The 26,481-nt window shown below is 44.0% G+C and overlaps 1 protein-coding gene across 4 annotated transcripts in view; it reads left to right on the top strand.

Moving 5' to 3' along the window:
* Nucleotides 1-26,481, top strand: part of Runx2 (RUNX family transcription factor 2) — a 162,917-nt gene that overhangs the window by 84,385 nt on the left and 52,051 nt on the right. For 2 of the 4 annotated variants that reach the window (XM_045156163.1, XM_004653046.2), the window contains exon 4: nucleotides 11,650-11,823. The exons of the other annotated variants lie outside the window; for them this stretch is intronic. In XM_045156163.1, coding sequence (XP_045012098.1) covers nucleotides 11,650-11,823 — 174 coding nt within the window. The remainder of the gene's footprint in view (nucleotides 1-11,649; nucleotides 11,824-26,481) is intronic. 4 annotated transcript variants of the gene reach the window in all.

Here is a 26,481-nt window from a genome sequence, read left to right as displayed (position 1 = left end):
AATAACAGGGTTTGAAAATTTGTCTAAATATTTTGTGTCAATACATAGCAAGTGAATATTAACTGATGCCTACTGCACCTAAGTGTAACCATGTGTTGGGAATAAACAAAACAAAACAAAACAGTTGTAGCCACTTTCAGCTTTCAGCTGGAAACCAGAGGAATCACATAGGCCATGGAGACATAGTAGGATGACTGAGTTGAAACTGGGAAGGGATTTTGCCAAGTGGAGTTGATGGGAAGAATGTGTCCCAAGTTGAGGGGACAGTTTGGACAAAGGCACCAGGTATTCTGAAGAAGAGGGACAGACCAGTGTGAGCAGAGCGTGGGCTGCCAAGAGTGGGTAGTAGCCACTGGAAATAAGAGTGACCACATGATGAGGGACCGTAGGCTTGGATTCTCCTTTGCTTGGCTCAGGGTCGTTATTCAGCAGATAATTGAATGGATCTGAGCAGGTAGGTAACATGAATGCTAAGGATTGGGGAGGAGGGGAAGAAACAATGTGGGAAGTTGTAGAAACTAACCCTTTGTGTGTATGCGTGTTCATATGTGCGCATGGACATTTGTGTGGGGACATGTACACGTGTGTGTGTGTGTGTGTGTGTGTGTGAAGGCTTGAGGTTAACGTTGGGTCTTTCTGAATCAGTGTCAACCTTATTTATTTGAAAGATGGATTTTTATTTATTTATTAGAGAGAGAGAGAGAGAGAGAGAGAGAGACCAGAGCCTCCAGCCACTGCAAACAAAATCCAGACACATGTACCACCATGTGCATCTGGCTTATGTGGGATCAGGAGACTTGAACATGGGTCCTTAAGACTTGCAGGCATTCACTTTAACTGCTAAGCCATCTCTCTAGCACCCCCCTTTTTTATTTCTGAGAATGGTTCTGTTACTGAAACGTAAGTTCATTCATGGATTTGGCTAGACTAGCTAGCCAACAGGCCCCACAATTCTTCTGTCTGTTTCCCAGAGCTGGGATGACAGGCACAAACAACCATGCCTGGCTTTTATGAGAGCGCTGTGGATTCCAACTCAGATCCTCATGCAAGTATGGCAGGCACATTACCCACCGAGCAATCTCCCCAGCCTCATAACCTTGGTTTCTGGTTAGGTAAGACATTAAGCCTCTGAGTTCTATTAAATCCTTTCCTGGGGTGGATTGCCCATTGCTATTCTTTCAAATGTGTCTGGTGGCCACTCTCCTGATGGATAAGCCACAGGCTGGACCTTTGGACTAGTTCTAGTAGGTACAGAAAGTGGGGGGGCATATGGGACTCATTCCTGCAGATGGCATAGGAGTGGCTTTGCGATGACTTGGACTAGGAAAACAGGTAACACAGACATGCGTCAGCTGGATGTGGGACCTGGGAGACTAGAGCATGGTGGCGTTACTGGAAATAATAAAAGAGAAACCAATGGAGACTTTTGTGGTGGCGAGGGGGCAGGTGATGAAGTAAGCATTTCAAGAGCGTATGTGCCTGTGAACATCAACGGAACACTGATGCCTGACTGTCAACGGAGGAGTGTTTCACTTGTTTCAAAAGTATTTGCAATTTCACACACATGTAGGAGTCCAGAATATCAAGGTCTTTGGTCTAGAGAGCTTCCATCGTTGTGGAGCCTGTGGAGCCGAGGTGCAGACCTCCCTGTCATGTTGCAATTGCTAGATGCCTGTGGCCAGGATGCTAAGATACACCAGGGCTCCATCTCAGCAGGCCAATTCTGGCCTGGAGAGCTGTCTTAGTGGTTAAGGCACTTGCCTTCAAAACCGAAGACCCAGGTTCGATTCCCCAGGACCCCCCTAAGCCAGATGCACAAGGTGGCACATGCATCTGGAGTTCGTTTACAGTGCCTGAAGGCCCTGGCACACCCATATTCTCTCTCTCTCTCTCTGTCCCTCTCTCTCTCCCTCTTCCTATCTCTCTCTCAAATAAATCAAATTAACTTAAATTGAAATTGAAAAAACGACTAAGCAATCAGTAGTCCAATTCCAAAATGACATTTGGATTGACCTTAGAGAACAAATGGTAGAAATGTGATGACTAACTTCTTCTGCTAAATACATATAAATCTTTCAAAATCAGTCACCTTCATGCCAACAAACAGCACTCCTTCTGAGGACACCAGCAGGATAGAGACATTGGAATCAAAGGGCCAAGTTAGTTTATCTCTGAACTGGAATGACTGCTCGGCTAATAGGTAACAAGCTGTCTCTGGAAAAAAAAAAAAAAAAAAAAAGGAAGAAAGGAAGAAAGAAGGAAAGAAAAGGTAAATCTGATGTACATCCTCTCATTTCTTTCATTTTACTTCTAGGATCCCTGTCACATATGCTTGGCGACAGCAAAATTAGCTGACATTTCTCTAGTAAGGTCCCTACTCCCAAGGTGCCCATTACTCACAAAGCAGAGGAGGAACATGGGCTGTTAAATATCATTTTATAGGTCAAGAGGTTTTTTTTTTTTTTTTTTTTTTTTTTTGAGGTAGGATCTCATTCTAGCCCAGACTGACCTAGAATTCATTATATAGTCTCAGGCTGTCTTTGAACTCACAGCAATCCTTCTACCTCTGTCTGCCAGTGCCGGGATTAAAGGAGTACGTCACCATGGCTGGCAGGAGATCTGTTTTTAAAGGGAAGCTTAAAAGACTCATTGCGTAGACTGGAGCTATTAAGTGATTTAAGAACAGTGTGCCTTGGTCACATATAAATTGCATCATCTGGTCTCTCAAGATGGTTGTGATCATGTTTCTGTCAAGCACCACCCAGCTAGCTTTCTTCTTTCTGTCTCTGCTTATCACAATCCTATTTGGTTTTCAAGGACAATGTGTGGTGTCATCAATATTTCCTCGTTAGTCAAAACCAAGTGCTTGCTGGGCGTGGTGGCGCACGCCTTTAATCCCAGAACTGGGGAGGCAGAGGTAGGAGGATCACCGTGAGTTCGAGGCCAGCCTGAAACTACATAGTGAATTCCAGGTCAGCCTAGGCCAGAGTAAGGCTCTACCTGAAAAAGCAACCAACCAACCAACCAACCAAACAAAAAACCATCGTGCTCCTTTGGCTTTACATATCACACTTTTTAAACCATTTTTAACTCTTTACAATGAAGCTTTCAATCATACATGAATATATCACATTCAGTATAATTGTATCTACCACCTAGGGTTTTATTTTGCCTTCTTTTGCTTCATCTGTTTTTTCTCAAATATGATAAATTACTCTTTTTTAAAAAATATTTATTTGCAAGGAGAGAGGGAGAGAAAGAATGAAAATGGGCATTTCAGGGCCTCTGCAAACTAACTTCAGACACGCGTGCTAATTTGTGCATCAGACTTTATGTGGGTGCTGAGGGAATCAAAGCCAGGCCATCAGGCTTTGCAAGCAAGCATCTTTAACCACTGAGCAATCTCTCCAGGCCTTGATCTAGTATTTTACATAGTGTTTTAAAGTAAGCATCAGGCACTGTGACATTTAATCCTTATCTATATCAGTCTTAAAACTTGGGGAAAAAAATAGCAAAAGGTACCACTTCCTTAGCAGTTTAAAGTAGTACCCATTCATATTTCCAAGCTAAGATTTTAAGCAACTGACCTCACCATAGTCTTGTATTATTATTTTTAATTTAATTAATTTTTATTTTACTTATTCATTTGAGAAAGAGCGAGACAGAGAGAGAGAGAAAGAGAGAGAGAATGGGCATGCCATGGCCTCTAGCCACAGCAAATGAACTCCAGACACATGTGACACCTTGCGTATATGGCTTATGTGGGTACTAGAGAATTAAACCTGGGTCCTTAGGCTTCCCAGGCAAGCACCTTAACCACTAAGCCATCTCTGCAGCCCAATTTTATTTATTTTTGAGGAGAGAGTCAGGGAGAGAAGAAAGAGAGTAGGCACACCTAGGCCTCTTGCTAATGCAAACAAAATGTAGACACAGGCACATCTTTGGCATTTGGCTTTATGTGGGTACGAGGGAATTGAACCCAGACTGGTAGGCTTTGCAACCAAGAGCCTTTAGCCACTGTGCCATCTCCCCAGCTCCCCTTTCTTCTATGGCATGTACTGCTTTGCCTATTTTCCTTACCACACTGGCAATTCAAGGGCAAGGCTGTTATTTTCAAGGACTTTTCTAACGCCTCCTGCCTACCTGAATATAGACATGCTGTTCTGAAAAACTGACTCTTTTGTTCCATCTTAGGGTGGACCAGTCCTTCCAAAGCACCCTCCTGGTGAACGTTCCCTTGTTTGGTATTTTCTGTTCTTTTTGTTTTGTTTTTCGAGGTAGGGTCTTGCTCTAACCCAGGCTGACCTGGAATTCACTATGTAGTCTCAGGGTGGCCTTGAACTCACAGCCATTCGCCTACCTTTGCCTCCCAAGTGCTGGGATTAGAGGCGTGCACCACCACACCCGGCTCTGTTCTGTACTTCTGGTAGCCTGCAGGAGGAGAGCTCTCGCTGGTACAGTTATCACTGTGCATGGAGTGTGAGATTCTGGCTTGGGCCACATGGTTCTCCACAGTTATTAAACATTTCTCAATCAGCTTTAAAAAGTATTTATTTATTTATTTATTTTTTGGTTTTTTTTCAAGGTAGGGTCTCGCTCTAGCCCAGGCTGACCTGGAATTCACTCTGTAGTCTCACGGTGGCCTTGAACTCACAGCCATCCTCCTACCTCTGCCTCCCGAGTGCTCACATTAAAGGCATGCACCACCATTCCCAGCTCTTTGTTTATTTTTATTTATTTATTTGAGAGTGACAGACAGACAGAGAGAGAGAGAGAAAGAGGCAGATAGATAGGGAGAGAATGGGTGTGCCAGGGCCTTCAGCCACTGTAAACGAACTCCAGATGCATGCACCCCCTTGTGCATCTTGTTTATGTGGGTCCTGGGGAATCGAAACTTGAACCGGGGTCCTTGGGCTTCACAGGCGAGCGCTTCATCACTAAGCCCTCAATCAGCCTTTTTAAATGTATTTTAATTTTTATTGATAGTTTCCATGCTTACAGACAATAAACAATAATTCCCTCCCCTTCCCCACTTTCCCCTTTACAACTCCACTCTCCATCATATTCTCTTCCTCTCTCTATTCGTCTCTCTTTTATTTTGATGTCATCATCTTTTCCTCCTATTACGTGGGTCTTGTGAAGGTAGTGTCAGGCACTGAGAGGTCATGAATATCGAGGTTAATTTCTGGAAGAATGCATTTTCAGCAGTCCTACCCTTCCTTTGGCTCTTACATTCTTTCCACCACCTCTTCTGCAATGGACCCTGAGTCTTGGAGGGTGTGATAGAGATGTGTCAGTGCTGGGCACTCCTCCATCACATCTTCTCAGCACTATGGTGCCTTTTGGGTCATCCCAGAGGTCACCACCATCTGAAAAATGAAGCTTCTCTAACCCAAACGAGAGTAGCATTAATATATGGGTATGAACGTTTAGTAAAGTGCTGGCAGGGCAGTTTGGTGGGCATAATATATGCATTTAGCCAGACAAGAGCAGCATTACACTCCTAAGGCTCATGCTTCCCCCACCATAGGATCCCATCACATGGGCAAGTTTATTTGAATAGTCCACACTTTCAGAGTCTCGGCACACCAATTTGGAGGATATGGGATTTCTGGCCACGGCAGGTGGAACGGCTGAACTCCATGGTGTGTCGGGGACCCCTTGGACACTGGCCTGAGCTCTCGGCTCAGTGGCTCAGCATTTCCTCATCCGTCTCTGCTTTAAGGATGTGTGAATGCTGTGACCTTTTGCTCAGGCTTTCTTCTTGTGGCCCTGAATTTATTGTGACAAAAGTCATATTCACCCACACATGCTCAGCTTCTTGAAAGAAATCTTTTCTGAAAAAAAAATGCTTTTCTCTTCCTTTGCATTTTAAATTCATTATTGGTCACAGTTTCCCCCCCGAATGACTTCTGTTGCACTGAAACGTCCTAAACTAAGCTAATGGGAGAGAGCACTGGGCCAGCAACGGGGAAACTCGAGCTTTAGCCCTGCCGCCAAGCATGTGACTGAGAGGAAGGCGTGTCCTCTCTCAAGGACTTAGGGTCCTTATCCAGAAAAGAACCAGCCTGCTCCAAAGGGTACAGTCTAAATTACATCTGTTACCTTTTGCATCTCTCTGATCGTAAGTGGTTTTCAACCGTGCTTAAGCAGCACAGTGAGAGAAAAAAAAAAAAAAAGATAGAGTTTTCCAGAAAGCAGGCAAGCTTTCACTTCAATGTACATCCCTTAGTGCAGTTTTCCAGGAGGCACCAATAAGGGCCTTTCTCTAAACAAAGGCTTAGCCCACTGGCTTCACGAGATTGCCAAGAATAAAGTTTTTTTGGAGGCGGACAGTCTTGCGAGATGATATCCTGTACCAGTAATTTTTCTTCCAATCAAAGCATTCATCTAAATGAAGAGAATATGCACTCTTCCACTCCTTACATAAATATTTATCAAGCACCTACTGTATGGCAGGCCACTGACTGGCTTGTGAGAAGACAGCTGCGTTCAGGAGACAGAACACTTATTCTCATGGGACCTACAGTCTTTCAGAGAGACAAAAAATACACAAGATAATTACAGATTATGGCAATGGCCACAAAGGAAATAAAGACAGGCTGTGTTTGGGAGGGTGGGAACCTACTTTGGTGATGGGAGACAGGCCAAGCCTCTCAAGGATATGGTGTCCACCCTGACTCTAAGGGCTAAGAACAAGTGGGCCTTACCAACAATGTTAAGAGGACTATACCTCAGGAGTAGGAAAGGTCCTGCGGTGGGAAACTTCAAAGTAGATTATGAGAGAGAGAGAAAGAGAACAGGGGATGGATAGAGTCTTCAATTAAGGTTGTTCCAGAAAAAAAATCAGAAACAACAAAATTTGGTGATCAAATGTGGGGAGTGAGGACTAAAAAGAAATCAAGAAAATGTCAGAAGTTCTTGGCTGCAAGCAATGGAATGAATAGCTAGTGACATTTGCTGACATTAGGGACTGTTTAGGAGACATCAGATGTTTTGGAGAGAGGCTAAAGAATTTTGTCTTGGGGCAGGAGAGATGGCTTCACAGTTAAGGTACTTGCTGGCAAAGCCAAAGGACCCACGTTCGATTCTCCAGTACCCATGTAAAGCCGGATGCACAAGGCGGCACATGCATCTGGAGTTTGTTTGCAGTAGATAGAGGCCCTGGCATCACCAATCTCTCCCTTTCTCTCAAATAAATAACATACTTAGAAAAAGAATTTTATCTTGAATATGTTGCATGTAAGATACTCTTGGCACACATCTCGGGCAGTCTGTCACGGAGGCAGTGGGACATATGATAGATGGCATTTATGGTGGAAGCAAGGCTGTCTTGGGCAGCCCTATTTACACAGTAGATCACATGAGCTTTGAAAAACCTGGATCCACCCAGGAAGTTCTGAAGAATTGATGCAGTGTGGCCCTGTGTCTTTCACCTGTATCTTTCAGAGCTCACAGGGGGGGTTTCTTACCCAGCCAGCCCGGAAGGATTACCACAGTAGGGACAAAGTCTAGCTCTTCAGCTGGCTCCTCAGCAGCTTCTGCACTGAGGTTGTTCTCTAGAGGACTACATGGTGTCTCTCACCTGTGTGTCTTCCTTCTGCTTGGACGAGCATCTCTTGGCCTGGTGGACGAGCTCTCGCCTCTTTCTTTCCATCCCGGCGGAGTACCTGGCCTTTGACTGTAGTCAGTGTTTACTCTGTCTCCATCCTTTTGGTTTCTGAAGGAAGGCCTGAGTTGAAAGGATTTTTTTACATCAGCCAATCATTAGATGACATCTTCCCCGAGGTGGTTTGGTGGCAGCTAGTGTCTGCCATGATGGAAAGATGGAGAAGTAAACTTTTGCATCGTACTGTAAGGGTTGTGCTGCGGTTGGGGGAGTTACTGTGAAGGGCCCGTGAGGAGCTACGGGGACAATGTGTGTGCTTTCATATCGTGTCATCCTCCGACAGATGGTCTCTGAACGATTCGAGGTTGTCTGTATGTAGCGGGGTAGCTGTCTTTGAAGATGACTTCCAGAAGGTCATTGAGGCTTTTCAATTATAAATTCCTTAATTTTTTTTTAAATTTACCAGTACTGCTTCAAATCCTTGAAGCATTTTCCTATTACTAAAAGCTGTATACTACAAATCAGTATAAACAGGCTCACACCCCCACACCCTGAGCTCACACCTCATGCCTTCTTCATGAAAACCCAATGAAAGGGCTATAGAAAACAGAGGCAGAACTTATTAAATTTTCTTATGACCTGGGCCCCACATAAACTCTCAGCATACAAAAGCACCATGTCAGATCACACAATCCTTCCCCTGGCCTTCAGGAAAGCTGCCATTCATAAAAAAAGGAGCCTATTAAAATATCACTTCCATGGGCTGGAGGGATGGCTTAGCAGTTCAGGCGTTTGCCTGCAAAGCCAAAAGGACCCAGGTTCAATTCCCCAGGACCCACATTAGCCAGATGCACAAGGGGGCACACATGTCTGGAATTGATTTGCAGTGGCTAGAGGCCCTGGCATGCCCATTCTCTCCCTCTCTCTCGTTCAAATAAATAATAAAATATTTTTAAAAGTCACTTCCAGGGAGATGGCTTAGCAGTTAAGCACTTGCCTGTGAAGCCTAAGGACCCTGGTTCAAGGCTCAATTCCCCAGGACTCACGTTAGCCACATACACAAGGGGCACACGCATCTGGAGTTCGTTTGCAGTGGCTGGAGGCCCTGGCACGCTCATTCTCTCTCTCTCTCTCTTTCTGCCTCTTTCTCTGTCACTCTCAAATAAACAAAAAAAAATTAAAAAAAATCACTTCCAGGGACAATTCCATAAGCTTTCATATTAATGTTGATAGCCGCATCAATACCACACCAATACTCTGTGTGTGTGCATACATGTGTGTGTGTGTGTGTGTGTGTAAGAGAGAGAGAAAGAGAGAGAGAGAGAGAGAGAGAGAGAGAGAGAGAGAGAGAGAGAGACAAGCCCTTGCATCATTGTGTACTAGTGAGCTAGCTAGATCTCAGCAAGTTAGGCTGCAGCCATTTGTTTAAGGTAACAGATGAGTTACTATATTTGTATTTGGCTCCACGTTCCTGTGTCTGCTCATGTTGTGAGTGAGCCTTGATACCTTCTGAGTTTTACTTCTTCACTTGTCTCACTGTGTGATCTAGGTAGTTACAAGCAACTGTAGCAGTTTCGAGAGGAAGGTTAAAAAACAAAACCAACACTGATGTTACCCCATGGTCAATGGAAAGGTCAGTCCATGCGGAGTAGGCCTGTGACCTAGTCCAAGCCAAGCTTGTCAATAGCCAACGGCCACAGGCTAGTGACTGTGCCTCTGCAGGTCTCTCTTGGTTCATCTGTGAACGCCTCACTAGCTGGATGTTACCTCTAAAAGCCCTTTTAGGGGGCTGGAGAGATGGCTCAGCAGTGAAGGTGCTTTCCTGCAAAGCCTGAGGCCCCAGATTCCATTCCCCAGTACCCATGTAGAGGCAGATGCACGAGGTGGCGCATGCATCTGGAGTTCACTCACAGTGGCTCAAGGCCCTGGTGTGCCCGTTCTCTCCCGCCAACCCCCGCACCCTGTGCCTCTCTCTCTCTCTCTCTTTTTTTCTTTGTCTCAAATAAATAAACAAAACATGAAAAGCCCTTTTAGGGTCCTCATATCTATTTGTAATCTATATTGAAAAATCACCAGTGATGGCAAAAACACTATTAATAATGAATTTTCTTAGTTTCTCCCAATGCTTTTTTCTTACTAGGCCGAGTCCCACTGTTGTAGTGGATGATGCTGAGAACTTGCACTGGCGGGAAACGGGGTGGTGGGTGCATTTCAGTTAATGGGCCTAGTTGGAACACGTTTGGCTGTGGAGACAGCTACACTCATATTACCAAGCCTTGGCTTCCTGTCTGTTTGCTTTGGGCTTGGTAGGCAATGAAAAAGGAGACAGGAAAATACATTTTGGGGCAAATAAAATAAGGAATTTGTCTTATGAAGACAGCTTATAGTTGGAAATTCGAATGTCAACTTAACCCTTTCCTGATACTTTTTTAGCCCCTTTGTCCTGTACAAAATGGAAGATGAGGCATTCACTGACCAGAGATTAGTGACAAATTCCCCATTCTCCAAGGCTTCTTTTTTAGTAACCCTTCTTCGAGATTTTTATGAGCAGTCATCTAGATTTTCATAGTTTTTCTTCCAAAGGCATATTCTACTTCTAGACACCATTTCAATGACTCTTGCTTGCATCAGCTCCAGCGACTTAGACATTTTTACTAAAATATTGGGGCAACATCCCAGGGCGGTCCTCCTCCCTCACTGCTGCAGGCTGTTGTTTTGTTCTGGCATTGTGCTTGCTCCCAGATTTCACTCTTTGTTACAGCACCAAAACACTGCTATGATCCTTCTTAAAGAATGATTTTGTGGGTTTTTAAAAAAATGAAGTTATTGAGCTGGGCGTGGTGACACACGCCTTTAATCCCAGCACTGGGGAGGCAGAGGTAGGAGGATCACCGTGAGCTCAAGGCCACCCTGAGACTCCATAGTGAATTCCAGGTCAGCCTGGGCCAGAGTGAGACCCTACCATGAGAAAGCAAAAAAAAAAAAAAGCAACTATAGTTCTTTGTGCTTATTTTAATTTGTACATATCTTTAATATCCAGAATTTTCTTGGGTTTTGAATTTGAATATGCTAGAAGAAAGTTTTGTTTTTTAAATTAAACTAATGGAATTGTCACATTTATCTGTTTAGCCCAGCAGTATTTTTTCAGTTTCTTGTGCAAAGTCACAGTAGTAGGTTTAAAATTTAAAAAAAAAAAAAACATTCTTCATGATTTAGCAGTTTATTACATACCTTTGACAGTTCACAAAAAGCTCAAGATCCCTCTTGACAGCTCAGGCTTCTTTGCTTGCATTTCTGAGTTCACTTTAACTTTTTCTTTACCTTTTTCCTTTCTTGTCCTTCAGTTCCATTTCTCCTTTTCCCCTCCTCTTTTTCTTTCCTGCTTTCCTTCCCTTTTCCCCCTGTTTCCCTCCCCTTTTCCTTTCCTTCCTTCTTTTCACTTTCCTTTTCCTTCCTTCCTTGTTTTTCCTCTTAAAAGCATCCTAGGTTTGAGTTTTAATTTTTCAGCAGGGGTACCACAAAATAAGAGTCACTGTAGTCACCTAGACATTTCTCTTTGAAAAACGTATTTGCCTCTTGTTTCTGTCCCAGCTTTGTATGACTTTGTATGACTGACATGGCTTGACTCTGAAGTTTGTCCATCATGAAACATGAGAGCATGCCCCAGGGCACAATCACCTTTCACCCATAGGGCTAAGAGAGGCACCCAGAGAAAAAGAGAGAGAGAGAGAGAGAGAGAGAGAGAGAGAGAGAGAGAGGGAGAGAAACAGAGAGAGAGAGTGCTCCTCTTGAGTTCTTGACTCTGAGTCACCCTCTGGGACCCTCAACCTTGCATTTATAGAACAAAACTAGGAATGCTTGCCACCAGCTAGTGCCTATAAAGCAACCGGAGAAGTCATTATATAGACACACCATGATAAATATCAATATTGATAATTCCTCAGCTTAAACTACCCAGTATGTATGTTCACATATCTATTTAGCATGGTCAATTGTTCAGCTAATTAATACGCTTTTATTTTATGATTTGCTGTTTCCAGGGCACAGACAGAAGCTTGATGACTCTAAACCTAGTTTGTTCTCTGACCGCCTCAGTGATTTAGGGCGCATCCCTCATCCCAGTATGAGAGTAGGTGTCCCGCCTCAGAACCCACGGCCCTCCCTGAACTCTGCACCAAGTCCTTTTAATCCACAAGGACAGAGTCAGATTACAGGTAAGACAGACTCATAGGTTTCACTTCAAGACTCTGGCAGGCTGGGGGTGAGGGGGTTACCAGACAAGATGGGTTCACATCAGAACTTCTTGAGCTGTTTTTGTGAAAGAATTGAGACTTGAAGATTCTGCTTTCTTCTTCTTCTTCTTTTTTTTTTTTAAATTAAGAGTTCTGATATTTAATAATGTTGGGATAAAAGTTTTGGGGAAATTTCTCCTGGTGCTGTGTTCTGCAGCGATGTCAACACACACACCGGTGAAATGGCTGTCTCTCTGGGAGAACATTTGTTACATGTCTATATTGTATGCAGGTGGTGCGGGGGATAACATCACACCCTCGCCATTAGAAGATTACTGGGACTGACTCAGATTTGAGCTTAAATTTCTTACATGTATAACTGTTTCATTAAGTTCACTTAAAAAAAAAAAAGTGCCCAGGGCTAACAGGAAGCCTTGATTGGTAGTTCTAAGCCAGGGTCAATGAGTGGCTCATTGGGCAGACAGAATTCGCTTCCTTTTTGCATTTAGCTCCGATTCCTCATGCGGCATTTCTTTTATGCGTTCTGATAAGCTGCCTGCTTTAGGTTTCCTCTTAGAAATTAACATCGGTGCTCCATCATGGGCGAATCATTTACATTTGGTGCATTAATGTCCCCAGCATGTTTTGTTTTCTATACCACTTATCCAAAACAAACAAACAAACAAACAAACAAAAAAGACCTTATTTTAGGGCTAGCTTGATGACTTTTGGAGCCTGGTGACAAGAAAGCATGTCAATTAGGTATTAAGGGAGCAAGGAATGTCACCTGTTATCAAATTACTATCATGGCTACAGGTAGATTAGAATTGAGCAAAAATGCAACAAACTGTAATAAACTCTAAACATAGATCATGTTTTAATGGTCAGATATTTGTTTGTAGTGGTTGGATTTTAGTGTCCTCAGTGGTTTCAAAACATAAATGTTTACAAACAAAATAGCTTAACCTTTCCTACTCTTCTGTCCATATTATGTGAAAATGAATTCTTGGATACTAGAATAGGTTTCACTTTCCGTAAGTATGTTTAGTAAATGAACGGGTTTGTGTGAGCATGTGTTTTAAAAGTAATATGGGGACTAGAGAGATGGCTCAGTGGTGAGGTCATAGGATGGATCTAGAGGTTGTTTGAGAGCCTGTAGGTACCTTAGACATCATTAAACCAAAGGAAGGGAAAGTGGTGGAAAGGTTCTGTATTTTAGTAGCATCTCTGTGCGCTGATATGAGTGAGTGTGAGGCTATGAGAAGAAAATCACGTCAGGAGACAGAAGAGCCTCTAAGCACAGAGGGCATTTGAACCCTCTGCAAAACTGGCTGTCCTCCAGTCACCTTTTTACCTCCTCCCTAATACGAGGCCAGGAAGGTTTTCCTTTTTTTTTTTTTTTTTTTTGTTTTGTTTTTTTTGAGGTAGGGTCTCACTCTGGTCCAGGCTGACCTGGAATTAACTCTGTAGTCTCAGGGTGGCCTTGAACTCACGGCGATCCTCCTACCTCTGCCTCCCAAGTGCTGGGATTAAAGGCATGCACCACCACGCCCAGCATAGGTTTTCCTTCTCGACTGTAGTTGTATAGTAGGTTAGCAGAACAGTGGATATATTCCCTGGGTATATATCCAAAAGTGAAGATGGGGGCTGGAGAGATTTCTCAGTGGTTAAGGTCCTTGCTTGCAAGGCCTAAGGATGGGGGTTTCATTCCCCAGATGCACAAGGTGGCACATACATCTGGAGTTTGTTTGTAGTTGTTAGAGGCCTTGGTGAGTCTCTCTCTCTCTCTCTCTCTCTCTCTCTCTCTCTCCTTTCCTCCTTGCCTCTTTATTTCCTTCTCAAATAAATAAATAAGCAAATAGTTTTTGAAAATGGAAGATACAAAACAAGTTTATTTGTAAGTATTGGTAGCTTCTTGGGAGGGTTATGCTATAAGCATTAGTTATTTGTTTGAGGTCAATGGTACTGGTAGAAATGATTTATAGAGCAGTCATTATTATTCTCTTTCTTGTTATCTTTTTTTTTTTTTTGAGATAGGGTCTCACTGTAGCCCAGGCTGACCTGGAATTCACTATGTAGTCTCAGGGTGGCCCTGAACTCACAGTGATCCTCCTACCTCTGCCTCCCAAGTGCTGGGATTAAAGGTGTGTGCCACCATGCCCGGTTGCTGCTTTGTTATCCTTTTTTTTTTTTAATCCACAAAGTATATGACTCAATAATTGTTTCTTCAGTTTCCCAAATTTGAAGGTGTCCACATACACACATGCCACTCCTCTTCTTGCTCATGTGAACTTTCTGTAAGCACCGCTATGTTGTTAGGGTTCAGAGAAAGCCACCCAACAACAATGCACAATGTGCAAGGTTTTGGAACCCCAAAGACTGGGAAATCCAAGCACACTCAACAGCAGTAGCCACATCATGGTGAGCTGAAGAGCTTTCCTCTCAGCATTTGTTTTCTGGCTCATTTAAATTTTTGCGAGTGTATGTGTGTGTGGTGTCATGCATGATCATGTGTGTGTGGATGCACATGTGAGTACACATGTCCATGTGTGTGGAGGCCACAGGTCAGTGTTGGATGTCTTCCTCAGTTGTTTTCCACCTTATTTATGAGAGAGAGAGAGAGAGAGAGAGAGAGAGAGAAAGAGAGAGAGAGAAGATCTCTCACTAAACCCAGAGCCCACTGATTTCACTTGACTAGTTAATCAGCAAGTCTTAGGGCCCCTCCTGTCTCAATTTCCTTAGTCCTGGGATTTCAGGCACGGGCCACCACACTCAGTTTTACGTGGGTGCTAGCTGTCTGGATGTTTTCGTGTTTTATGACTGAGCCATCCCCTTGCTCCTTCATGTTTATGTAATAAGTTACTTCCACCCGCAGAGAGTTGGGTCTTTGGTAATGCCAGGGATTGAGGAAAGTGCCTTCTCTGCATTGGTTCAATTGAAGAGGTTACTGTACATCCTGGTTTTGCACCCCATCTTTTTAGGGAAGTCTATCTGTCGATGATCCCCAGTTTGCAGTATCTTTTTAGGGAAGAGTCCTGCAACCTTTGCTGTGAGGCTTCCTGTCCATCCTCTATCAGTTGAGAGATAGGCTCATTTTCTAGCTTTTTTATGTTTGCCTTCTTTACCCTGCAATTGTGAATTCTCCAAGGGACTCATTTGCCATTATATCTAGCCCAGCGGAGCGTCTCACTAAATGTTCACTTAATGAGAATTCAGTTGAACAGGAATCAGTGTACAAAGGGCTGGAAGATCATGACTTTCTTATTAGCATGAACTGTACCTTATACTTTCTTATCCCAGGTGCCTCTGTGCCCTGGAGACAGAAAATAGCAGAAATCGCATTTCAGTGTAACAGAATGAGGTTAAGCTATTAGCGTTTACTCCACTGGGAGCGACATAATTACATGGTTAAATTTATGTTCTCGAGACTTGCCTAGAATGGATTTTGTAACTTCTTTGAAATATTTCCTATCTGCATTCTATCTCATGTGACCCTAGTACAAAGTGCTTATGGCAGGACCTAGCCGCTATCTCTCATTAGCTCAGTATTCTTGATGCCTCCAACTCTCCAAAACAATAGATAATGGTCATGGATATGTGGTCAACACCAGTTCTTTTTCTCCCCCCCCCCCTTCCTTTTTAAAAATATTCCTTACAAGGAAAGACAAACAGAAAGAGAGAGAGAGAGAGAGAGAGAGAGAGAGAGAGAGAGAAAGAATGAGAATGGGTGTGCCAGGGCCTCTGGATGCTGTAAACAAACTTCAGAGTCATGCACCACTTTGTGCATCTGGCTTTATGTGGGTACTGAGGAATTGAACTCAGGTCGTTAGGGTTTGTAGGCAAACACCTTAACCTCCGAGAGTCATCACTCCAGCCCATCTTTTATTTTTTTTTAACTTGTCAACATCAAAAGAAGACTTCTGCTGACTCATAGAAGGGCAAAATGCAATTTGAGGAAGACACTAACATTTAATGTTTCATAGTTATACTAATATATCTTCCATTCCTAAGGCCAAAGGTCCTAGGCTGGCTTTTCTGCAGTGCCTGTCTGGTGTGTCATTCTTTTGGTGACTTTGACGGCTCATGTTCTGCCTGAGGGCCCAGGGCCTCCACAGAAGTTACTTCCTTCTTCCCTCTTTTTTTTTTTTTAATTTAATCATCCTGACATTTTGCTGCCTGACTCTTGGCACTAGGAAACATCTAGTCTTTTTGCCAATGTCAACTCATTGTGACTCAGTGTGTGGTGATGGTGATATTTGAGTGAAGGATACTACATTAGAAGATATCTCTCAAGATCATCACCATTCTCCACTTTACTCTCTGGATGGGACGGTGCAGCTAAAAGTATCTGATGATTCAGGTGTTTGGATTTGGTACATGAGGACAGTCATCATAAACTTTTATTTATTTCTTATTTATTTATTTATGACAGAAAGAGACAGAGGGAGAGAGAGAGGGAGAGGGGGGGGAGGTTGGGAGGGAGAGAGAGAGAATGAATGAATGAATGGGCATGCTAGAGACTACTCACTGCAAATGAATGCAGGTGATGCATGCATTACCTTGTGTTTCTGGCTTTATGTGAGTACTGGGGAATTGGCCCTGGGCCCCTAGGCTTCACAGACATGCACCTTATCCACTGAGCCATCTTTCCAACCCTTTGGGAAGGTTTATTATGCATTGCTATTCTGTTAATTATTTGGGACATTTATTAAATGCTTAACATCTTCCAGGCATTATCATAAATGAACATGATGGGAGAGTTACTGCTTACCAAGAAGCTTGCATTTGAGGGACATATGTAGTTGATATATGAGTAACAGAGAACATACGAGATCATTCCAAATGATAGATGCCATGTGAAAATCAAATGAGGCAATTGATACAGAGAAACTTCTGAAATAAAGCTCATTTGGACTAGAAAGTTGAGAAAGGGTTCTCTGAAAACTTTCGGAGATCTGTGAGGAGCAGCATTTCAAGTGGTGGGAAACTTATGCAAAGGGAGGATTCAGAAAGTCAGGCAGGGATGAGGTGAGGGATTGGAGGTGACTTGAAGGCTATCGCAAGAAACCCTTGAGTGCAGTGGGGTTACTATGAAGGGTATGACCAAGGGAAGGACACTTCCCAATTACTTAGACATTCAGATGACATCTGTTTGGGTGCTGTGTGAAAAGTGAATATCAAGGAGCAAAGGTAGGAGTAGACAGATGTTCCAGGAGTTTCTCCAGTAGCCCATCTTGCTGATAGTGAGGGGAACATAGGACTTCAGGCTGTTGGAGCTGGGTGGCTGCAGGGTGGCGGCGCCATTTGCTGCTGATATGAGGAAGACTAAGGGAGGACGGGGCAGGAGTGGGTCTGGGGGTTTAGTGAGGCAGTCGTGCAGAGAAAAGGATGCTAAGAAAAAGGAAAACTGGACATTCTCACTTCTACAGATGCCATACAACGTCCCGTAGCATTAGTTGGCCAAGATGATTCCTCTCCCATGATTCTCCCTGTGATGCATGATTCCTTGTTCTCTCTTTTAATATTTATTTATTTGCAAGGGGAGAGGGAGAGAGAGAGAGAGACAGAGAGAGACAGAGAGAGGAGAGAGAGAGAGAGAGAGAGAGAGAGAGAGAGAGAGAGAGAGAGAGAGAGAAAGAGAGAGATTGAAGAGAGAATAGGTATGCCAGGGCCTCCAGCTACTGCAAATGAAGTCCAGATGCATGCGCCACATTGTGCATCTGGCTTTACATGGGTCCTGGGGAATCAAACTCAGGTCATTACGCTCTTCAGGCAAGTGCCTTAACCACTAAACCCTGGTTCCTCTCTTTTTGAAAAGCACCTCTTGATTCTTAGTGGCATTTTAAAGCATTCAATGACACTGGATTTCCTTGTATGTGAGTGCTAGGAGGAAGTACACAGAACAGCTTTTATTTTTTTCCTGGCTCCAATACCTAATTCCAGCGAATAAATTCTTGATGCTTCTGCATAGGTTACTAAAAGTCCTTTGTGCTATTCATGGCAACGTCTCCTTTCGTAATGTACACGTCTTACACTTGAAGTTTCACTTATTGCTCCTTTGGATCCTAATGTGTCATCATTGAATTCGTGCTTTTCTTTCTCCCAACATGCCTTCTTTGTTTTTGTTTTTGTTTTCCCAATTCTTTCTTCAAAACTGAGATCAACAGTCTCTACCTTTGTTAGGCTGCCTTCCACCTACTCATGCTGAGTCATCCCACCTCTGTTACATCCTGTTCCATGTGCTGACAATTACTTGAACGCATGTCTGTCTCCTCCATCAGACTTTGTACTCTGCAAGGCGCAGGGCCATGTTTTACTTGTCTTTGCAGTCCCATCATCTTAAATGGTGTCTACTTTGGGTAACGTTTTAAAAAAAAGTTTTAAAAGATATTTTATGTATGTATTAGAGGGACAGGGGGGCAGAGAATGGGAATGCCAGGGCCTCCAGCCACTGCAAATAAACTCCAGACATACATAACACCTTGTGCATTTGGCTTACATGGGTCCTGGGGAATTGAACTTGGGTCCTTAGGCTCCGCAGGCAAGTGCTTTAGCTGCTAGGCCATCTCTCCAGCCCAGTAACTTATTTTTTTTTTTTTTTTACATTTTATTTTTATTTATGAGAGAGAGAAAGAGGCACTTAGAGAGAGAGAGAATGGGTGTGCTAGGGCATCTAGCCCCTGCAAACAAACTCCAGACACATTGTACCACCTTGTACTTCTGGCTTCTGTGGGTCCTGGGGAATTGAACCTGGGTCCTTTGGCTTTGTAGGCAAGCACCTTAACTGCTGAGCCATCTCTCCAGTAACTGGTAACCCTTGATTTGATGGCAAATGAATAAATAAATCATTGACTTCCTTAGGAGGTATGACACAGTATTACCCCATTTACTAAATGTGTATACCAAGTCATGCATTATCTTAACAAGCTTAAGTCATATGTTCCCAATAGCTCTATAAGAGAGGTGGTGTTATTGTAGAAACCGAGGGTAAGGGAAGTAGAATCACTCACCCATGATCCCATTTTCAATCAGTGAATGTTAAGTACAAGAACTAGGGCTGTAGAGATGGCTCAGGGGTTAAGGTGCTTGCCTGCAGAGCCTAACAGCCTAAGTGTGATTCCACAGCACCCAGGTAAAGCCAGATGCTCTAAGTGGCACATTCATCAGGAGTTTGTTTGCAGTGCAGAGGCTGCTGTATACCCATTCTCTCTCTGTCACTCTGAAAATAAATAAATATATTTTTTTTAAAATGCAAATACTGAAGACAGGTCTTCATAGTTCCAGGCCCTGTTTGTTAATCATCACATACCCATAACATCCTTTTTTCCATCAGACATTATTTGAGATTCTCACAATTGATATTTTCCTAAAAGGGATACATTAGGGATATAGTAATTGCACTTTAAATGCTTATTAAAGCCACTAAACAATTATGAAAACAATATACTTTACAAATGGAAGAAATTGATTCTCATAAAAATGTCTTGCTAAGGCTGGAGAGTTGGCTTAGTGGTTAAGCGCTTGCCTGTGAAGCCTAACAACCCTGATTCGAGGCTCGATTCCCCAGGACCCATGTTAGTCAGATGCACAAGGGAGCGCACGCACCTGGAGTTCGTTTGCAGTGGCTGGATGCCCTGGCGCGCCCATTCTCTCTCTCTCTCTCTAAACTGCCTCTTTCTCTCTGTCTCTGTCACTCTCAAATAAATAAATAAAAATGAACAAAAAAAATGTCTTGCTAAAGGCCATTTCAGTTGACTATGAACCATAGATTTTTTTTTTCTTTTGAGGTAGGGTCTCACGCTAACGCTAGCTCAGGCTGACCTGGAATTCACTATGTAGTTTCAGACTGGCCTCGAACTCACAGTGATCCATGTGCCTTGGCCTCCAGAGTGCTGGGATTAAAGGTCTGCTACCAAATCCTGCGCGTCATAGATTTTTAGCAGTATGTCCTTTAAATTGAGCATGTTGATGGCTGACTGACATGTTATATATAGGTACATCCGTTTCATTCTATCTCCTTGGTATTATTAGAATCAGATCTTTCCCTCAAAGACGTGCATTAGGAATATCTGAATTGTACTTTGAAATGTAGAAAAGTAGTTTTTAATGATTAAAATACAGTTAAACAAAGTACAGTTGTCAGGCGGTGGTGCATGCCTTTAATCCCCAGCACATGGGAGGCAGAGGTAGGTGGATTGCAGTGAGTTTGAGGCCAGCCTGAGACCACATAGTGAATTGCAGGTCATTCTGGGCTGAAGTGAGACCCTACCTGGAAAACCGCAGAACAGATAGACAATGTGAATATGATCTCAAGCCAATTAGGTCAGTGTGATAGACCTGGGTTATGTCTGGCTACCCTAGGGCCGAGTCCACTGTGTTTGCCTTGAAGCATTTATCAGGATTAACTCTCCGAAAACTAGGGAAGCCCAGCGGAGTGGTGTGTGTCTCCAATTACCCTTCTCTCCTCTCCTCTCCTCTCCTCTCCTCTCCTCTCCTCTCCTCTCCTCTCCTCTCCTCTCCTCTCCTCTCCTCTCCTCTCCTCTCCTCTCCTCTCCTCTCCTCTCCTCTCCTCTCCTCTCCTCTCCTCTCCCCTCCCCTCCCCTCCCCTCCCCTCCCCTCCCCTCCCCTCCCCTCCCCTCCCCTCCCCTCCCCTCCCTTCCCCTCCCCTCCCCTCCCCTCTTCTCTTCTCTTCCGCCATTTGACACACACAAGCTGGAGGAAGTGGGTGCTGCAGGAGCCCAGTAGGCTCAGTAGGACGGTTGAATAGGAAGAATGACTGTTCCACCAGTGTGGATGTGGAGAGGGGACTGTGGGAGGGTCCAGGCTTTCTAACCACTGCAGCCCTCTTACACTGGGTCTTAAAGAGCCAAAGCCACCATACCCAAAAACCCTCTGTCGGAAGTGCCTCCACTGAAAAGTCCTGCCCTGTCTCTTTCCTTTGAGACCCTGTGGCTGGGAGAGGCAAGTGAATGCACGGTGGCCATGCCCATGTGTGAGCAGCAACTTTCTTGAGAAGATTATTACGGATCACGGTCCTTATTTTGTTGTTTAGACAGTACATACATTCTCAGGCATGGAGAGATGGCTTAGCAGCTAAGGCACTTGTCTGTGAAACCTAAGGAGCTAGGTTCAGTTCCCCAGGACCCATGTAAGCCAGATAAGGTGGTCCATGTGTCTGAAGTTCGTTTTCAGTCACTTAGAGGCCATGATGTCCCTATTTTCTCTCTATCTGCCTCTCTATCTCTTTTAAATAAATAAATATTATAAAAGCGTTTAAAGTCATTTTTGTTTTAGTCTACATAAAGGCACTTAAGAATAACAATAGCATAGCGCTCTTCCCATTGATGACCATCGGATTGTTCTCAGGAGTGTGTTTATTGTGATAAGGATTTAGTCTGTAATGGCTTATAAGCAATTTGCTTGAACGTTGTTGAAGAGACAGATTTTACAGAGGTAGCAGTGCTGTGGGCCTTCTTAACTGGAGTCCTCGGAGGTTTCTGAAATCCACAGAGCTGAACTTCCAAATCTGTGTCTCTGGATGATGCTTTTAGGTTGGGAGGGGGCGAAGGCGTAAGGAGAATGTTTTGAAAGGATGCTAAGTATTTCGAGATGTCACCAGAGTGAAGCTGGACAAGCACTCAGCAGGAAGCAGGACCATTTGAAGAGCCGGGCAACATGAGAATGTAAATATATCCTGGAGTGGTCAGTTTTTGGAGTGTGTGGTTGATTGTCAGTGTGAAGGGCATCACCTCCCAGGACCTTAGAGTCCTCTGTACAAGTAAGGCAGAAAAGAAAGATGCTTAGCCAGTTGCTGATGTTGGAATGTCCTGTGAGGGATAAAGTATGGCAAGGAAGGAAGGACTTCCAAGGGGGGCTTGGCCTGGAGGGTGGACTGGGAGAGTGAGCGTCAGCCATCTGGGAAGGTTAGGAGCAAAGATCTGAGGACACCTGACCTTCACTTCCTGTGGGAAGGGGAGTGCTATTTGGAAAATTGAAGGACAGAAGCTGCTGGCCGTTCCTGGAGGTAGCTGGGACAGGTGCGGAGGACACACCTTGTTTTGTCCTCTCTGGCACTTCAGCCTGAAACTGGCTCTTGGGAGTGAGCGCTTTTGTAGTCGTCAGAATGTCCTTTGAGTGTGTTGACTTTTTGTGATCACATCACAGAGTGGCTTGCAGCCCGTGGAAAACTGCTCTTATGATAGGTTTCTCTCATCCTGTCTTGCAGCTGACCAAGTGAAGTGCTGTTTGTTTGATCTCATTCATTCCCTCTTTCTGTCATCTAGGATCACTTTATAGTCCTGATCCTTTATTTAGCTGCTTTCTCTAAGCTGGCCATGAACTATATTAGTGACCACTTCCTGCTATACCTTTGAGCTACCTGTAAATCACACTAGAGATAAAACATCTATCTTGTTAAGGATCAAGTACACAACAGGCAGGTTATCTTTTTTTCTAATCCTCTGTTCCTCTAGTAGTTTTAGGAAGCAGTTTTTTTGTTTTGTTTTGTTTTGTTTTTTCAAGGTAGAGTCTCACTCTAGGTCAGGCTGACTGGAATTCACTATGTAGTCTCAGGGTGGCTTCAAACTCACGGCGATCATCCTACCTCTGCCTCTGGGATTAAAGGCGTGTGCTATCACGCCTGGCTCAGGAAGCAGGTGTTTATGAGCCCTATCCACCTTCTGAGTCACCATGGTGACCAAGATACAGGCTTTTGAATGTGACTTTTGTTTTCAGTGGGCTACCAAAGATGGATTCCAAAAACCAGTTGAAATATATATATATATTTACCAACAGCAGAGGCATTTTCAGGAGAAAATAAATGGGAGTGAAGAAATATGAAACCTGCTGTATTTTGCGTAGGAAACTTTGCAGACATTATTGTCAAGTAATTTAACAACTGTCAAGTGGAATAGTAACCTCAGAGAGCTAAACTAAGGTTGGCAGTGAGCAGTTTCAGGGAAACATATTTCACTTATGTAAGGAGGAGCATTTTAGACCCTGGTCTGTCAAGTTGATGCCCTTTGTTCACTGATCACCATAAATTCTTGCAATATCATGGGACACAATTCATCTTGAAGCCAGAGACTTAAATGCTTCCAAGGCAATAAGGTGTTTCTCTTTATCTCCTCACCTCTCTGGGGCCTTAATTTCCTCTTAAGTGTGTTTGTTCTCTTACTTGAAGATCATTCTTGATATGGAAGGTTAGATCAAATTCATGTTCAGTCATTTTTCCTTCCCAGCTGTTAGGAATAAAACTCTGCCCCTTGCTCTCAAACTTTGATACGTATTAGTATCAGCTGAGATTATTAAACATGTGTTCATTCTTTACTTTGAATCAGAACACATGAGGTGAGTCAAACAAAATGCCCATGGCCCAATGCTTTCAGGGTCACTGTATCCATCCAGAGCTGATTGGGATCCCCTTCGGGGAGGGGCATCTCAACAGTCCTCGCTTTTCTAATCAGATGTTATGTGGAGACCATCAAGTGCTCTCGGCCTGTTTCTGTGGTTTCCAAGGGCAGCCTCTGGATCCCACCTAGGTATCCATTTCAGCTGCTGTTTCCCCCATTACACCTTCTCCTGTGTGTCTGGTCCTAGACTGGATTTTTGCCATTTTTCTGTTATGTCACTGTCAGAGGCAGACTTAAAAAAATGCATACCTGATTATGCCAACCTATTAAATCAACAAAGCAGAAAACCAACGTAAGGTGACCTTCTGTTTTACTTAGGGTGAAGATCAAATCCTTCTAGCATAGCCCAGCAGGTTCTGCAGAACGTGGCTCCTCCCTGTCTGCTCTGAATTTCATCTCCCATAGTCTTGAAGCTTTTTGTCATTACTCCATAAACACATTGTCTTTCTGTCAAGTCCTCAAAAAGTTGACACTATCCTCCCCTCCCCCACGCAGGAACCTGATACCCTCTGTTTCTCTGCCTCACCTCACATAACCATCTTTTGGGCTTCGGCTTGCCATCCAGGTCTTGGCTTAATCATCATGACCTCAGAGAAACCATCTCTGATTCCAGGGAGCCACAGATCTCTCCATCTTAGCACTTACCAGCTATATGATGAGTTGGTTCATGCCAGCCTCTCTTAACCAGCCACACCTCCAGAGTGCTTAGATCAACTCCACCTGTATTCATCGCTAATATGCCTAGTGTCTAGCACAGTGCCAGAGTTGACTGCCAGTGTTTTTAGGTAAATGAGTGAATGAATGCAAGACAATTTCCAGAACCAACAACAGCTATCACCATGCATAGGGACCCACCTCCGCTGCTCTTTCTGAGCCCTTGGGTGTGGACACCAGCCTATATTGAACCTGTATTTACGACAACCACATTGATACTGTGAACTGAATTTAGTGTCATTCTCTCTGGTCATCCCTACATCCCACTGATATTTTAAGTTCTGGTCCTACCCTTTTATCATTTACTCCTCTCCTGTTGGCTTTACCGTTGAGGTCCAGGATAGGTCAAGGCTGAGACTAGCTTAGGTGTGGCCTATGGTAGAGCCTCTTGCTTCTTCTCTTGGGTATTTGTCTTTCTTATAGATTTTTTAATTTATTTGTTTGGAAGGAGAGAGAGAGAGAGAGAGAGGGAGGGAGGGGTGTGGAAAGAGAGCCAGGGCCTCTTACCACTGCAAATGAGCTCCAGATGCATTCCCTACTTTGTGTATCTGACTTTACATGTGTACTGGGGAACTGAACCCAGGCTGAGCGAGTGCCCTAGCTACTGAGCTATCTTTCCATCCTGGGATTTTCTTTTCAGTATGAAAAGGCTCCTTCTTTTCTATAAGATCATTGAGAGTCTCACACAGCCTGGAATTGGTGATACCACAGAGGTGCCTCACATCTCCATTGCCTCAACAGGACCATTTGTTTCTGGTTTCTGTCTTCACATCTTGTTATAGGCTATGACACCCTGAACAGTACTGATCATTTCATATTTCTTTTCCTGCTATTGTCTCCTAAGATTTATGAAGTTCCTCTTTTCCCATTGTTTGCAGAAACCATACCTGTTGTCATGTCTATACAGCACCTAGTTTTACTCAAACAGCTTGATGTCCTTTTCTCAGATTTCAATGGAAAGCTCTGGGAATCAGTTGGTTTGGTCTCTTGCCAAGCGATGCTGTTAGCCACCTTGGTTGGTTTCAGAAAGCCTCTGCCAGGGACAAGAAGGGAAGCCAGCCTTCTGTTCTTGAATCCTCTCTGGTGACATGAACGAAAATGCTCTGTGATGGGACAATGCAGTGAGAGGCAGCCCGTCATAGCCACCCTTGTTTTCAGTCATTTCTGTTGTAACTGCTATTTCCAGAAAGGACTGAGCGTAGGAAATTCACTTTTCTAAGAAGTCAGAACCATAGCATTTTGTAGCTGGAAAATATCTTAACTAATACACCCACTCTTATTTTGCAAGTGGGGAGGGATGGCGAGCCTCAGACAGCATGCACCATGGGCCCCATGGCTTCATAGTTAGTGCCCAAGGCTTTCCAGTTCCAGCTCTCGTTATGTGTAGAGGAAGCTATTCTGTGTTGAGAACATGTTTCCTGTTAGGCAAGACAAGCGAGGCAAAGTAAGGCAAGCTCATTCTCCAAACCCAGCCTAGCTCAAAAGGTTCTTCGAGAAGGCATGAGATGTAGCGGTTAATCGTTCGGGTAGATTGTTTTGAAATGGGAAGCTCTGTATGTATGAGAGGAAGATGACAGCCAGGATATGTGTATTAGGCATGGCAGTAAGGTGACAGAAATAGGATAGAAATTGACACCAGTTCCACTTGGTCACGTTCTTGACTGCGTTCGACTCTGGCAGCAGTGAAGGGCCACAGCTCTAAACTGTAGACTGTATATACTTCCTCTTTAAATAGCCCAGGTTTGCACAGGCTGACTTGAGTGTGGAGCAGGGGCAACGGGGAGGAGCGCAAAGGGGAGACATGTTGCTCTCCTGACACTGCCGCCTGTGGCTACTGTAGACACACCGAGCTCGGACACGAACACCTGGCTGTCGCCTTGCTGTTTTACACAGAGGTCTGCCGGCGGCGGCACCTACAGGAAGGCGGCGTCTGCATGCTGCCTCTGGCTCTGCCCTGTTGACTCGTTTCCTCCCATCTCTGCGTCAAGTTCAGCACCATGTCCAGCCTGCTCGTGACACTTAGGAAGCCGGCCCGCCTGCACTCCCTCGTGTTTGCCCAGGGAGACTTGCTCACGGCCGCCTCTCACTTTCTACTCCTCCTTTTTTTTTTTTTTTTTTTTACACTGAGCTTTGATGACATGTTCTTCCTGTTCTTATCCCCTCTCACCCCCAAATACATTCATTTCTTCATGTTTTCCTCCAGCCAGTTCATTTTCCTGCACTGTCCTTTTCCTAACTTTCTGTCTGTCCTTTATTTCTTATTTTGACTCCCAAGAGTTTAAAGTTCAGTTATATAGTCATGAACTTTGTTTTTTTAATTAAAAAAAATATTTTATTTTATTTTATTATTTAGAGAGAGAGAGAGAGAATGGGCAAGCCAGGGCCTCCAGCCTCTGCAAACAAACTCCAGATGCATATATCACCTTGTGCATCTGTCTTATGTGGATCCCAGGGAATCCAACCTGGGTCCTTTAGCTTTACAGGCAAATGCCTTAACTGCTAAGCCATCTCTCCA

The sequence above is a fragment of the Jaculus jaculus genome, chromosome 8 (genome assembly GCF_020740685.1).
Source record: "Jaculus jaculus isolate mJacJac1 chromosome 8, mJacJac1.mat.Y.cur, whole genome shotgun sequence".
Taxonomy (NCBI): Eukaryota; Metazoa; Chordata; class Mammalia; order Rodentia; family Dipodidae; genus Jaculus; species Jaculus jaculus.
This window is presented reverse-complemented; position numbering and strand designations above follow the sequence as displayed.